Source organism: Rissa tridactyla, unplaced genomic scaffold (assembly GCF_028500815.1).
Source record: "Rissa tridactyla isolate bRisTri1 unplaced genomic scaffold, bRisTri1.patW.cur.20221130 scaffold_29, whole genome shotgun sequence".
In the NCBI taxonomy this organism is placed as follows: Eukaryota; Metazoa; Chordata; class Aves; order Charadriiformes; family Laridae; genus Rissa; species Rissa tridactyla.
In genome coordinates, this window is record NW_026529507.1 from 2,374,215 (window position 1) to 2,388,693 (window position 14,479).

The following is a 14,479-nucleotide window of genomic DNA, read 5'->3' on the forward strand; positions in this document are numbered from 1 at the left end:
TCAGGGCACTGAGTTCCTCCTGTGAATTGTCACATCACAACCACGCTTTTGCTTCCCAGCCTCCTCTGGCACCGCTCCTCCAGCTGGCATCTGACATTGAAAAAAGAGCCTGAGCCCTGTGATCCCTCAGCTTTTATACTGAGCAAGGTGCAGGTGGGATGGAGTACTCTGTTAGTCAGCTTTGGGTCACCTCTCCTGTGCGCTCCTCCCCAAAGGTGCCATCCCTCTACACTTCTCCCTTCCGACCCTCCGTGCCCTGCCATGTTTAACCCACCACAGTCATCCTTCCCAACTCTCCTGCTACCAACAGTGCTAACAGGGTGGGATTCCTCAAGGGCTCCCCCAGCTTGGCATCATCTACAAAGGAGGTGAAAGCGCATTGTCTGCCATCATACGGAGAGATAATAATGTTCCATAGTAGTTGTCAAGGGCTGGTCTTTGATGGATGCCACTAGTAAGTGGGTTCCAGAAGGACTTTGTACCACAGATGATGTCCCTCTGTCATTATTCAGACAGCTTTCCACCAACCACATCGTCCACTTCTTCAGCCCGGCTGTCAACAACCTGGCTATAAGGAGACTACAGAAGACCATGTCAAAGGCCTTGCTAAAGTCCGGGTACACAACATCCCCTTCTTTTCCCTCCCACATGTCTTCTGCCATCCCTTTCTTGTCCTTCAAATGCCTGCAGATGGCTGCAGGAGGACTTGTCATATCCCCTTCCCTGGTGAGGCTGGCCAGTCTGTCATTGTCCCAATCCTCCTTCCTGCCCTTTTGGAACACTGGGTTCATGTCCGCATTTTCCAAGGCCCCAGGAACCTCTCAGATGGCTCTGGCCTTTCCAAGGTGTTGGAGAGAGATGTCACAATGACACTGGCCAGCCTTCCCCATCTCCCTGACACCAAAAGCCTTCTCACTGTGGAAAACTTCCAGAGGCGTCACTTTCCAAGGAGTGCCCAGGACACAATACTTAACTTGTCCAGGCCCTCAGGGCCACTTCAGAAGAGTGATTTCTTCCTACAAGCCCACGACTCCAACGGGATCTCTCGGCAGCCGACAGCTTTCCTAAGCTGTTTCTGTCAGTTCCTCCCAACCCCCATCCTTCCTTCTCCTCAGGCTGTAGATGAGAGGATCGAGCAGGGGTGAGGTGCGTGTTGAAACAGGGCTTTGTTAAACTCTCTCAGGAGGGCTGTTCTGGGCATCCCACTGACAGTGGTGGGGGTGCCGCAGAAAGGAGTGGCTCCAGGGAGGGCAGAGGAGCCGGTGGAGAAGGCCTTCTGCCTGCCCATGCTGGGCAGGAGAGCTGCCCCCAAGTGCAGGCAGGGGAAGAATGGGTCTAAAAAGCAGGTTATGAAAACAAAGTCCATGATGAATGTAATGGTTTCACATCAGGAGAGTTTCAGCATTGGTGTAAACCCACAGAATCACAGAATCATAAACAGGGTTGGGTTTTAAGGGACCTTTAAAGACCACCTAGTCCAATCCCCTGCAGGGAGCAGGGACATCTTCAATTAGATAGGTTGCTCAGGGCCCTGTCCAACCTGACTTTGAATGTCTCCAGAGACTGGGTACATACAACCTCTCTGGGTGACCTGTTCCAGTATTTCACCCCCACAAAGAAGTGTTCCAGGACATCTGGACCAGATCTGGTCCAGACATCTGTCCAGGACAACTGGGACAAGAAGGATATGATTGCTGTAGATGACAGAAATCCCCCTAGCCAAGGTGCAGCCGCCTTCTGGAGACAACCCTTCCAGTTCCTGAGCCTTGCAGAGAGCAGGGGGTGGCATACAGCCCAGTCGTCATCGTAGGATGGGGCCACCAGCAGGAAACACTCTGTACATGCCAAAGGTGCAGGAAAGAGCACTACCATTGCTGTGAGCAGAGATTGTGCTGTCCCCAGCCAGGGGACAGTCAGAGTGGTGGAGCTGGAGCAGGTTTACAAGTTTTCCAGAGGCAGCCCCATGATGAGGAGGGTGTTCCCAACCACAGTCATGGGGCAGGTCATGAGAGAGAGGAGGACGAGAATTTTTCTGAAGGTTGAGGACATCTCGTACTAAAGGCATTTGCTTCTCTGTCAGGTGCTTAAAAATATCGTGAAGGACGTTCAGAGAGGTGAAACATGGAGGGTGTGCGCCTCTCACTGCATTCCTACTCCCTAGACGTGCTCTGTGCTCTGTGAGAGGTGAGAAATGCCATCTTCTAGAGGGCAATGCCGCTCACGCCTGCAGAACCCTTTCGGACTGCACAGGGGAGATGCTCCACAGAGGTGCTTCTGTCACACCGTGTAATCAAAGGGCCAGGCCATGAAGAGAGGGGAGGGTGAGGTAGCACACAGGTGTTCCTGGAGACACACACGGCACTGTCAGGGCTCTGGCAGGGCTGCTCAGAGACACGAGTCCTTCCCTGGCACGGGCAGAGGCCCTGCAGCAGACTTCATGGCCTCCTGTTGCCACTCCCAGAGGGCGGCAGCACCTCAGCCCCGCGCTGTGTCTCCCTGCTCGGCACCTCTCTGAGATGCCCCACGGCGTAAGGAATGGACACAGGGTCCTGGGGTCAAGGAAGCCCATCCCAGTGCTGCATTCAGGGGGTTTCCCAGGGGACGTTACTCTCCAATGAAGGGACACGGCCTGTCCCACAGCACTTTCGGGCATTTCTAAGAACAGCTGCTGGTGTTTGTGCTCTCTCGGGTTCACGTCCCCACATGCACACGGTGTGCATGCCGAAATCTCCTCTGAACCATGCAAACAGGGACTTCTGACCTCGTTATTCGGTGTCTCTCCACAGGCAGACAAACATCCTCTCTGGGTTTGCGTAGGCGTCCAGTTCTGCAAATGGTGGTTTCAGGTGTCTGTTCTGTGACGATTGCCCTGGGACAGCTTCCCCGGGGTGTCCAGCAAACAAAGGCACAGACCAGACCCCGCTCTGCTGGTCCTTCAGTCCTGTCCCTGGAGGTGTGGCTGTGCAAGGACACTGTTGTGTGTGCCCTCACCCTGCACACGCACACTCTTTACCTCTTTACTGGGCATCCCTCACCAGGGCACGTTTGAAGGAACGCTCTTGACAGCAACTGTGGAAGAAGACCTAATCCTTCCTGCACTGCCCTGAGCAGATCCCCTTTCATGGTGGAAACTCTGTTATGCAGACGAGCTTTTTCTCAGAGGTGCCCATTGCTTCTCCGTGCCTGTGATCACAGAGCTGCTACACAGCAGCACCATGACCAAGCTGCCAGAGCACTCAGGCCTTAGATCAACACAGGGGCTCAGAAGGCGAGTGTGGAAGTGAAAATAGAGCAGCCCCGGAAAGAACAAGTGCTGGTGCTCTGCAAGTACTGGGATTCTTTCCCCTCCTCCTCGGCGCTCAGGCTCTACCCCTGCAGCTCTACCCGTGCAGAAAAGGCCTGAGAAGAAGGATTTTGGGCATGAGTCTGTGAGTCTCAGAAATTTGGATAGATAGGTAGTAAAAAAAAAATCTCAAATAATGACATTTATTTGTGGACAAAAGTATATAATTTAAAAAAAAAAAAAGTAAGAAAAAGCCAAAACCCTCAACCAAACCTAACACACAGTTACCTAACCCCTAACCAAACCTATAGAAGACGGGCTTGGCGTATAATGAATTACATTATGAGTGATTTGCAGGAGACAGTTTATTGCTGCAGAAAATAACCTGGTCATTAATTTCCAGAGGGCATCCTTGAGCTCCTGGTTCCTCATGCTGTAGATGAGGGGGTTCACGGCTGGAGGCACCACCGAGTACAGCACAGCCACCACCACATCCAGGGATGGTGAGGAGATGGAGGGGGGCTTCAGGTAGGCAAACACGGCAGTGCTGACAAGCAGGGAGACCACGGCCAGGTGAGGGAGGCACGTGGAGAAGGCTTTGTGCCGTCCCTGCTCAGAGGGGATCCTCAGCACGGCCCTGAAGATCTGCACATAGGACAGCACGATGAAAACAAAGCACCCGAAGCCAAAACACACACTGACCACAAGAAGCCCAACTTCCCTGAGGTAGGAGTGTGAGCAGGAGAGCTTGAGGATCTGGGGGATTTCACAGAAGAACTGGTCCAGGGCATTGCCCTGGCAGAGGGGCAGGGAAAATGTATTGGCCGTGTGCAGGAGAGCATTGAGAAACCCACTGCCCCAGGCAGCTGCTGCCATGTGGACACAAGCTCTGCTGCCCAGGAGGGTCCCGTAGTGCAGGGGTTTGCAGATGGCAACGTAGCGGTCATAGGCCATGACAGTGAGAAGATAAAACTCTGCTACAGTACAGAAAAAGAAAAAAAAGACCTGTGTAACACATCCTTTGTAGGAAATGGCCCTGGTACCCAAGAGGGAATTGGCCATGGATTTGGGAAGAGTAGCAGAGATGGAGCCCAGGTCGAGAACAGAGAGGTTGAGGAGGAAGAAGTACATGGGGGTGTGGAGGCGGTGGTCACAGGCGATGGTGGTGATGATGAGGCCGTTGGCCAGGAGGGCAGCCAGGTAGATGCCCAGGAAGAGCCCGAAGTGCAAGAGCTGCAGCTCCCGTGTGTCTGCGAACGCCAGGAGGAGGAACTGGGTGATGGAGCTGCTGTTGGACATTTGGTGCCTTTTGGTGTGGAGCACTGAACAAGGAGGAAAGCACAGTGACAAGTTAGGGGAGACTTTTCTGAGAAAAATCAACACCAGTTCTCATACCTCACGCTCTGCTCTGCTTTTCCATTTCTGTCAGATCTTCATTCAGCTCTGTGGCTGGAGCTCTGGTTGGTTCTGTCCAGGTGTGCCAGGAGGAGCGGGACCTCTGCCCGCCGGATGCCCAGGAGTCAGCCCTGCTCTGCAGCAGCAGATTCGTGGGAATGGGGTGGGCAGTCCTGGTGTCCCAATTTCTCAGATAAACCTCTCCTCGTGAAAAAAGGGCTTGTCAGTCTCTGCACTCCCATTGCCATGAAACCACAGTTGCAAGAGTGTTGGAGAGAGGTTCTTATACAGCTCTCTCCCGTCTCAGCAGGAGATTCTCTTGGATTTCAGAAACCCTCACCATTTCTGCTGCGTTCAGGGACAGCAAAGGGAGTCCTGCCAGGCCAGGGGATTGTCTGAGGGTTAGTGCAGAGCGAGGGGAGCTGGCCTGTCCCTCTGTCTTGTTCCCAGCTGCCCTCTGCTTGTGCCTTTCTGAGACAGAGGGGAATCACACTCACATGTAGACCTGAAAAGACACCAGGCGCTGCTGAGAGCAGAGAAACCCACTGCCGAGAGCTCAGCGTCTCACCTTTTCTCAAGGTCTCAGCACCCCACTTCTCGCCAAGGACACACATGGCTCGTTTCACAAACCCAGCAGCCTTTCCTTGGTCGTAGCGTCTCTGCGCTTCTCCACTGGGCATTCAGGTAACACCAGGATGCTCCAGGACAGACTGGCATCCTGGAGGGCAGCGCAGTGCTTGGAAGGACACCCCAAGGAGACACCCAAGTGTCCTAGTGATGGTATCTCAGAAGGGGAGAGTCAGCTCATTCCCCAGCCACATAGACTACTTTGCCCACAGCCCCACGGGTTAGAGGAGAGCTTGGACACTTCATTCCCATGGAGACACTTGCTCAGGGGAAGGGGTCTGCATTGGAGGGGATCATACAGAGTTTTCTGAATCCTTCCTCCCACAGCATTTCTGGTTTCTCTTTCCTCTCATTCCCTGATCATAGCTCTGCTGCCGGGAGATTTTCCTCCTGGGAGGTGTTTCCCTGTCCCATGTCTTTTCCCTGTCAGTTCTCACAGACCCCATCCCAACCCCTGTGCGCTCCCCTTGGCCCCACAGAAACCTGCCTGTTTGCCGGGCACTGGCCGGGTTCACGTTCCTGTTTGCAGGTGGAAAAGGGCAGGTCAGAACAACCCCGATGGGTCCAGCAGAGCTGATGCTGGTGCTGCCCATGGGCAGAGGAGTGGCTGAAGGCACTCCAGGAGGTTCCTGGCAGACCTACTGATCACTCAAAGCTACAGCTCAGGAGTCTCACTGACTTCTTCCCACTTGAGAGCTCCCTATACATGTATCCCTTGTTCTACCTCCCCACCCTCTCACTAGGAAAATAAAAACACAAACGCAGGAAAGCTCCTTATCTGTAATGTAATTCCTGCCTTGAGCTTTCCCTCAAACAATCCCCTGGGAAATGTCCTGGGGGTGAACTGCAGCTGAGAGCAGCCCTGCCCCACGCAGCACCCCCTTGACAGCAGGACACTCTCCTGCCAGGAGTTGCCTCTTCCCCCCACAGCTTCTCCCCACACTGCTGTTGGGAGCTCCTCAGGTAAACGGAGAGCTGATCCTGACAGGAGATAAGTCCCTGCCACGGCACAAAGCACCCTTGGGTGAAGGGACCCTGCTCTGAAGGACAGCCCTGGGCACCCCTGGCTGCACACCCACCTTCACACTGCAGCCATCCCCGGGTGAAGGCAGCTGATGTGCCCTGTCCCTTTGACAGAGCCACAGGGAAGCCCTGCTCCAAAGCAAGTCCTTTTCCTCTACGCTGGAGAAACTGTGAGAGACCTCCTGATAGATCCCAGAGGCTGTGGGATGTGCCAGCTTTGGGAGATCATTCCAGGAACCGCAGCTGCATTGCCCTGCAGCCAGAGACTTACCCTGTTCAGGGCTGTGAAGATCTTTCTCCAAGCGAGCTCTCCTCTCTCCTCCCACCCCAGACTGCCTTTACACTCTCTGCCTCCCTCCTCTGCCCTCGCTGCCTGCAGGCAGTGCCCTCAGCCCTGCTGCGCTTGGCAGAGGAGCTGCTCCTGGGCAGAGCTGTCTCTCTGCAGCGCTGCCCGCTTGCCATCAGCTCCCTCCATGCCAGGAGCCCAGCCCAGCTCAGCAGCAGAGGACCAGCCCAAGGCAGCCCTTTCTCTGCCCCCTCGGGGCTCCCTCCAGGTGTCCCTGGGGCTCCAGGGGAACCTGCTGGGAAACAGGATGAAGTCACCACTGATGTTCCCTCCCTCAGCTGGGCAGAGACACTTCTTTCCAGAACTTTTAATTCTCCTCTCAAAGTTACATCGAAATATCACCTTTTTTGCTCTTATTATTAGATAACCGCAAGCTCTGCTGGAGCCGTTCATAGAGACAGGGCATCGTCTCAGGGATCATGAATGAGCCTGGTGGGAAAGCCCTTTGGCCAAGTGAAATGGCAGCAACCTCCAGATCCAGCAGTGGTCCATATCAAAACTGAACTGAAACTCAAATAGGAATTCCAGGGCACCGAGATGAGCTTTAGGTAATTCAGGAACAGTTAAACGAAGAAAAGGGAATAATGTAGGACCGCTGTCGAATTCAGTAGGAGTAGGACTAGACCTGAGATATTCAATGTCCTCTTTGCCTCAGTTACCAGCAGCGAGGTCTCCCAGGCCTTGGTGCTTTGAGGCAGGACTCTGGAGGAGAGCAACCAGCAGTGGATGGGGATCAAGTCAAGGGTTACTGGAGCAAACTACACCCTTACCAGTCCACGGGTCCAGAGGTTTGCATCCAGGGGTGCTGAGAGAGTGATTTTTCACTAGGAAGTGTTGGTCTGTTATGATCCCAGTAAGAAAGGCACTCCGACTTCATAATGTATGTTTTGAAACGCTGTTCATGTGGTCTAGCACTGTACGGAGAGTATCACAGGGGCAATCCTATGTCTTTTTAGATGGTGGGAACTCCAGGATGTGTGCATTAAATGGGCCTTTGAACTAAGACCCCACACAGGTCACGTGCACGAGGTCCCGAACCCCACCTTGGCAGACCTCCACTCAGCACTCTCTAGTTCATCACTACTTCTCAGAAATGGGGAGCGACACACTGGGACACAGCCACATGTGTGGGGCCACACCGGTGCTGAGTTGAGGGGGATGAGAACTCAGGTTCTCTGGGTGGCCCACGCTCCTCCTAATGCAGCCCCATATGCAGCTGGCCTTGTTCATAGTGTCCCTACTCTACGGGCTCGTAGGGCATCCCTCGTAGTGCCCAGGCCCTTCTCCTCAGAGTCTCTGCTCAGCCCGTCAGGTCCCAGCCTGTGCTGATGTATGGGCTTATTCTCCCCCTTCCCCCCCAGCACCCACCAAGGCAGGACTGACCACTTCTCCCTGTAAAACTTCAAGTGACTTCCACTGTCCGAATCACAGAGTTTCTCAAGGTCCCGGTGGACTGAAGCACCATTTACTCAGCTTTTAATGTTTGCACGCAGCTGGCTCATCTTGACTGGGGTGTCTCTCACAAGAGAACAGCATGAGGAGTTGCAGGGCACTACAAATACTCCTTCCTAGAGAAACTCTGGGTCTGGTACTGGTCAAGCCATAGGTCTGGACCCAGAGGGGAAGTTGCCCTTTCTGGGAGAGAGCAGCAGGAACACGTGGGGCTCTGCCTGGGGGGAGGTGATGAGTCAACTGAGAGCTGAAGGGCCAGCACGAGAGGGCAGGACATGGGCACCGCTGTGGTGGGTGGATGTCTGCTATGGATCCCCTGACCAGGAAGAGGAAGCAGATGAGGCCTTCTTCAGACACCTGGAAGAAACCTCATGTTTGCAGGCCCTGGTCCTCATGGCCGACCTAAACTATCCCAGCATTTGCTGAAGGGGCAAGAGAGTGAGGTGCAAACCACCCAGGAGGGGTTTGGAGCTCATTGGGGATGTCTTCCTTACAAGGGTGACTGTGATGCCATGAGGTGAAGTGCCCTGTGGGACTTCCTCCTTACAAACAGGGAAGAGCTGGTCAGGGCTGTAACAGTCAGGGACGGGAAGGTAAAGGTGAGGCTCCTGAAAGAAGCAAGCCCATAGCTTTTCCCTTTTGGTCCTTCCCCTCTTTTGTGTTGCTTTTAAAATCTTCTTTTGTTTTTCCCCCTCACAGCCAGAATGATTTACCAAAACTGGTTTTCAGCGAGAAAGTGGTCAGTGACTGAGGACATTTCCCTCCTCCCTGTCTTGCTTACCTTTACTTCCCACGTCTCCTCATTTGTCACTCTCTCCATGCCACTTTCTCCACTTTCTGAGGTGTTTTCTCTTCCAATAGAATTCCTTTTAGCGTATCCTAAATGATGTATTTAAATAAGACTAGAGGAAGAACTAGAGGAAAAAGACTAGATTGAGAAACACCAATTGGTGTTTCCATTTACTGTAAAGAGACTCTTGGGTAAAGAGCGCATGTGCAATAACTTACCTACTGTTTCTAGTGAAGTCCTACTCTAACTCCCTTAATAACTTTGTTCTTTGTACATCAAAGGATGTCTTCTTGCTTTCAGATGATTCTCCTCTCCATTCTGTTTTCCTTCCAGCCTGTGCCCGAATGTCCCCATGAACCTCTTTTCTCGTCCTTCTACACTCTTTCGCTCTGTCTCATCTTCTTTTAACCTCCTGAAGCATTGTTTCCTCCACTGACCATCTGCCCTTGAACACTGCAGCTTGGATGCAAACTATTGAACCATACCAGTGTCACGGAGTTCCTTCTTTTGGGCTTCCCCTCCCTCCACCATCAGGAGGTGCCTAATGGCAATAACTCTCTGGGCTTCGGACCTGGTTATCTTAGTTTGCCCTTTTGAGAGGCCTGGTTGACAGAGTCCCCTGGGAGGCAGTCCTGAAGGGCAAAAAAGTCCAGGAAGGCAGGACGTTTTTCAAGAAGGAACTTTTAAAGGCGCAGGATCAGGCCATCCCCATGTGCCTAAACACAAGCTGGTGGGGAAGAAGACTGGCCTGGCCGAACAGAGAGCTTTGTCTCAAACTCAGGGGAAAAAAGGAGATTATGACATTTTGAAGAAGGGGGAGGCAACTCAGGAGAACTACAAGGATGTTGTGAGGTTATGCAGGGAAAAAATTAGAAAGGCCAATGCCCAACTAGGTCTTTACCTGGCTAATGTCATAACAGACACTAAAACATGTTTCTATGATTACATTAGAAACACAAAGAGAGCTAAGGAGAATCCCCATCCTTTATTGGATATGGCGGAAAACATAGTGAAAATGGATGAGGAAGAGGCTGAGGTACTTAATACCTTCTTTGTCTCCGTCTTTAGTAGTAAGACCAGCAGTTCTCTGGGTACTCAGCCCCTGAGCGAGAAGACAGGGATGGGGAGCAGCATGAAGCCCCCATAATCCAAAGGGAATAGTGAGGGACCTGCTACAGCACTTAGACATACACAAATCTATGGGGCCAGATGGGTTCCACCCACGGGTACTGAGGGAGCTGTCGGAGATGCTCACCAAGCCGCTTTCCATCATTTTTCAGCAGTCCTGGCAAAGCGGGGAGGTGCCAGTTAAGTGGAGGTTAGTAAAGGTGACACCCATCAACATAAACGGCCAGAAGGAGGATCCTGGGAACTACCGCCCTGTCAGTCTGACCTCGGTGTGGGGAAGATCATGGAACCGATCATCCTGAGTGCCATCATGTGGCACATGAGGACAACCAGGTGATCAGGCCCAGTCAGCATGGGTTCATGAAAGTCAGGTCCTGCTTGACAAACCTGATCTCCTTCTATGAGAAGGTGACCCACTTAGTGGATGAGGGAAAGGCTGTGGATGTTCTTTACCTGGACTTTAGAAACGCCTTTGACAGCATTTCCCAAAGCATTCTCCCTGAGAAACTGGCTGCCCGTGGCTTGGACGGGAGTACTCTATGCCAGGTGAAAACCTGGCTGGATGGCTGAGCCAAAGAGTGGCCAAAGTGGTGGTGAACAAAGTTTAATGCAGGTGGCAGCTGGTCACAAGTGGTTTTCCCCAGGGCCTACAACTGGGGCCAGTTCCTTTTAATGTCTTTATCAATGATCTGGATGAGGGGATCGAGTGCACCCTCAATAAGGTTGCAGACGACACCAAGTTGGTTGGCAGTGTCGACCTGCTTGAGGGTAGAAAGGCTTTGCAGAGGGATCTGGACAGGCTGGATCGATGGGCAGAGGCCAGTGGCCTGAGGTTCAACACAGCCAAGTGCCGGGTCCTACACTTGGGTCACGAAAACCCAATGCAGCACTACAGGCTTGGAAGTGGCGAGGTGGCTGTTGGTGTCTTCTCCCAAGTAACGAGTTACATGACAAGAGGAAATGGCCAGGAGTTGTGCCAGGGAAGATTTAGATTGGATAGTAGGAAAAACATTTCTTCACTGAAAGGTTTGTCAAGCACTGGAATACTTTTATTTTCAGCCAAATCAAAGGGATTTGGTTGGTATCAGACAGCCAAGTTTAAACGCATGGGGGATGGAGGGCCCTGGGGACAGCCCAGTCCAAAAATCCAACCCCAACAAATCTAGCCCAAAAAGAAAAACCCAACCCAAACACCCCCAACCCAAAAAAACCCAACCAAACCCACCCCAAAATCCACTCCAAACAACTAAAAATCCCAGGGTTCAAAAAGCCCAACCCCAAAAATCGAGTCCCCAAACCCCAAAATCTAATCAAAAAACCATAAACCGAACCCCCAAAAACCCAATCCCAAAAAACCCAAACAAAAAAACCCAACCCAAAATTCAACCCAAACAACCCGAAAAATCCAACCCGAAAAATCCAACCCGAAAAATCCAACCTGAAAAACCAAACCCCAAAAATCCAACCTGAAAAACCCAAAATGCAACCCAAAATATCACTCAAAAAACATAAAATCCACCCCAAAAAATCCAAGCCCAAAAAATCCAAGCCAAAAAAAGGTAAAGCCCAAAAATTCCAAAATCCAAGCCAAAATCCAACCATTAAAAAAAAACCCACTCCAACTTCAAACCCAACCGACCCAAAATCCCAGTGCTCAAGGCCAGCTTGGATGGCATTGGAGGAACCTGACCTGCTTGAACATGTCCCTTCTGATGGCAGACCCACCACTGCGGGCAGCACATCAGCGGTTGCCATGCCACCACTGCCAGACAATCAGCGCTGGCCCTGTCACTGTCATGTCACAATGGCTGCCTGACACACCCATGCAGGGGTAAAAATCAAACCCAAAAAACCCAACCCCAAAATCCAACCCAAAAAATCAAACCCAAAAAAGTCCAAAACCCAACTCCAAACAACCCAATCCCCAAAAAACCCAACCCAAAATTCAACCCAACCAACTGCAAAAATCCAATCCAAAAAGTCCAACCCCAAAAATCCAACCCCTAAACCCAAAATCCAACCCAAAATCTAACTGAAAAATACCCCAAATCCACCCCAAAAAATCCAAGCCCAAAAAACCCAAGCCCAAACATCCAACCCAAAAAAATCCAAAATCCAATCCAAAATCCAACCCAACAAAACAAAATCCACCCCAACATCCAACCCAACCCACCCAAAATCCCAGGGCTCAAGGCCAGCTTGGATGGCGTTGGAGGAACCTGACCTGCTTGAACATGTCCCTGCCGATGGCAGCCCCACCACTGCGGGCAGCACATCAGCGGTTGCCATGCCACCACCGCCAGACACTCAGCGCTGGCCCTGCCGCCCTCATGTCACAATGGCTGCCTGACACGCCCGTGCAGGGGTGAAAATCTAACCCCAAAAATCCAACCCAAAATCCAACGCAAAAATTCAAACCCAAAAAAATCCAAAACCTGAACCCAGAAAAATCCAACCCCAAAAAACCCAACATTAAATTCAACCCAACCCACTTGAAATTTCTAACCCAAAAAATCAAACCCAAAAAACCCAAAATATGACCCAACATCTAACTGAAAAAAAACAACAATCCACCCCAAAAAATCCAATCCGAAAAAATCCAACCCAAAATTTCTAACCCGAAAAATCCAACCCGAAAAAATGAAAAACCCAACCCAAAATCCAACCGGAAATTCAGCTCGGTTAACAGAAAAAATCTAGCCTTAAAAATCCAACCCGAAAAACCCCAAATCCAACCCCAAATACAACAACAAAAAAACCATACAAAATCCAATCTAAAAAATCCAACCCCAAAAAACCCAAATACTCAATGGAAAACTCAACCAAAAAATCCAACATAAAAAACCCAACCCTAAAAAAACCCGCAAAAAACGCCAAATCCAACCTAAACGACCCAAAATCCCAGGGCTCAAGGCCAGCTTGGATGGCATTGGAGGAACCTGACCTGCTTGAACATGTCCCTGCCGATGGCAGCCCCACCACTGCGGGCAGCACATCAGCGGTTGCCATGCCACCACCGCCAGACACTCAGCGCTGGCCCTGCCGCCCTCATGTCACAATGGCTGCCTGACACGCCCGCACAGGGGTAAAAATCAAACCCCAAAATTCCAACCGACCAACCCATAATTAAACCCAAAATCCAACCCCAAAACGTGAACCCCAAAAAACAACTTAAATAAATAAAAAAAACAACCCCAAAAACCCAACAGGAAATGTCCAACAAAAAGAATCCAGTCCAGGAAACTCAACATCCAATCCAAAAGCCAAATCAAAAAACCCAAAATCCACCCCAAACTCCAACCCAACAAACCCAGAATCCCGGGACGCAAGGCCAGGTTGGACTAACAGCGTTCTGACCTGTCTCAGGAACAGTGTGGCCAGCAGGACTAGAGAAGTGACCGTCCCCCTGTACTGGGCACTGGTGAGGCCCCACCTCGAGTGCTGTGTCCAGTTTTGCGCCCCTCACCACAAAAAAGACACTGAGGGGCTGGAGCAGGTCCAGAGAAGAGCAATGAAGCTGGTGAGGAGTCTGGAGAACAAGTCTGATGAGGAGCAGCTGAGGGAGCTGGGGCTGTTTAGCCTGGAGAAAAGGAGGCTGAGGGGAGACCTTCTCGCTCTCTGCAACTCCCTGAAAGGAGGGTGTACAGAGGTGGGGGTCGGTCTGGGGGCCGCCTCCGCTGTGCGCTAGTGCCTTGGTACCCGGGCCTTGGGAGAGGGTGCTGCCACACACACAGATGCAGCTCCTCGGGGCTTGTGAGCCGTGCTTGGTTGCTGAGGAAGTGGTGCCTGGCTGGTGTGTGTCCTGTTGTCGTTTGAAGGTGGCTGTCAGAGACCAAGAAGTGGGCGCTTTCCTTCCCGTGTATCTCGGACAGGAGGCACTAGCCCCTTCTGACACAAAAGTGTGCCTGGGCACTCTCAGTGGCCACTTCTGCGCGTGGACTCGCACATTTAGCACGAACCTGTGAGCTGCACTAAATGGCCGCATGGTTCATGGTGCTGGTTTCGCGTCTGGTTGAAAACCTCTGGTTTTCATCCAAAGACTTCTGCATCCAAAGATGCAGCGTCCCTGAACCTGACAGTGCCGGTGCTTGGCCATTCGTGGGTTGGTTTTCTCTTCAAGGCGGTCTTTGATTAGCCCAGTTCTCATTAGCAGGGGGCCCATTAAATGCTGCCGGCCTTCCGTCCCCTGCAACAACCTGCAACATTCTAGTCTCCAAAGTGTGCCGAAGAAGAAGGCCGAAGAAGAAGTGCCTAAAAGCATCCAGCCTACGCTGCTGCAGGCTACGCTGGACGAAGACCAGGAGGTTAAAGAGAAGGCCGAGACCATGGTCAAGGAAGTGCTGGAGCAGGTGAAGGCGCTGGACCAGTCCGTCCACGTCTTAAGGAGGGCTCCCGATGAGGTCAGCGGAAGGTCGGTTGCCAGTGCCAGAGGGGC

General features: G+C 52.0%; 1 protein-coding gene across 1 annotated transcript; it reads right to left on the reverse strand.

The window, feature by feature from the left end:
- Positions 1–3,721: 3,721 nt before the first annotated feature.
- On the reverse strand, positions 3,722–4,207 carry LOC128903326 (olfactory receptor 14J1-like; the record flags this gene model as incomplete). The annotated part of the gene is made up of 1 exon (XM_054187340.1): positions 3,722–4,207. A coding segment is annotated over one exon (486 nt), but the record flags the coding sequence as incomplete, so codon positions are not given.
- Between the last annotated feature and the right edge of the window lie 10,272 nt (positions 4,208–14,479).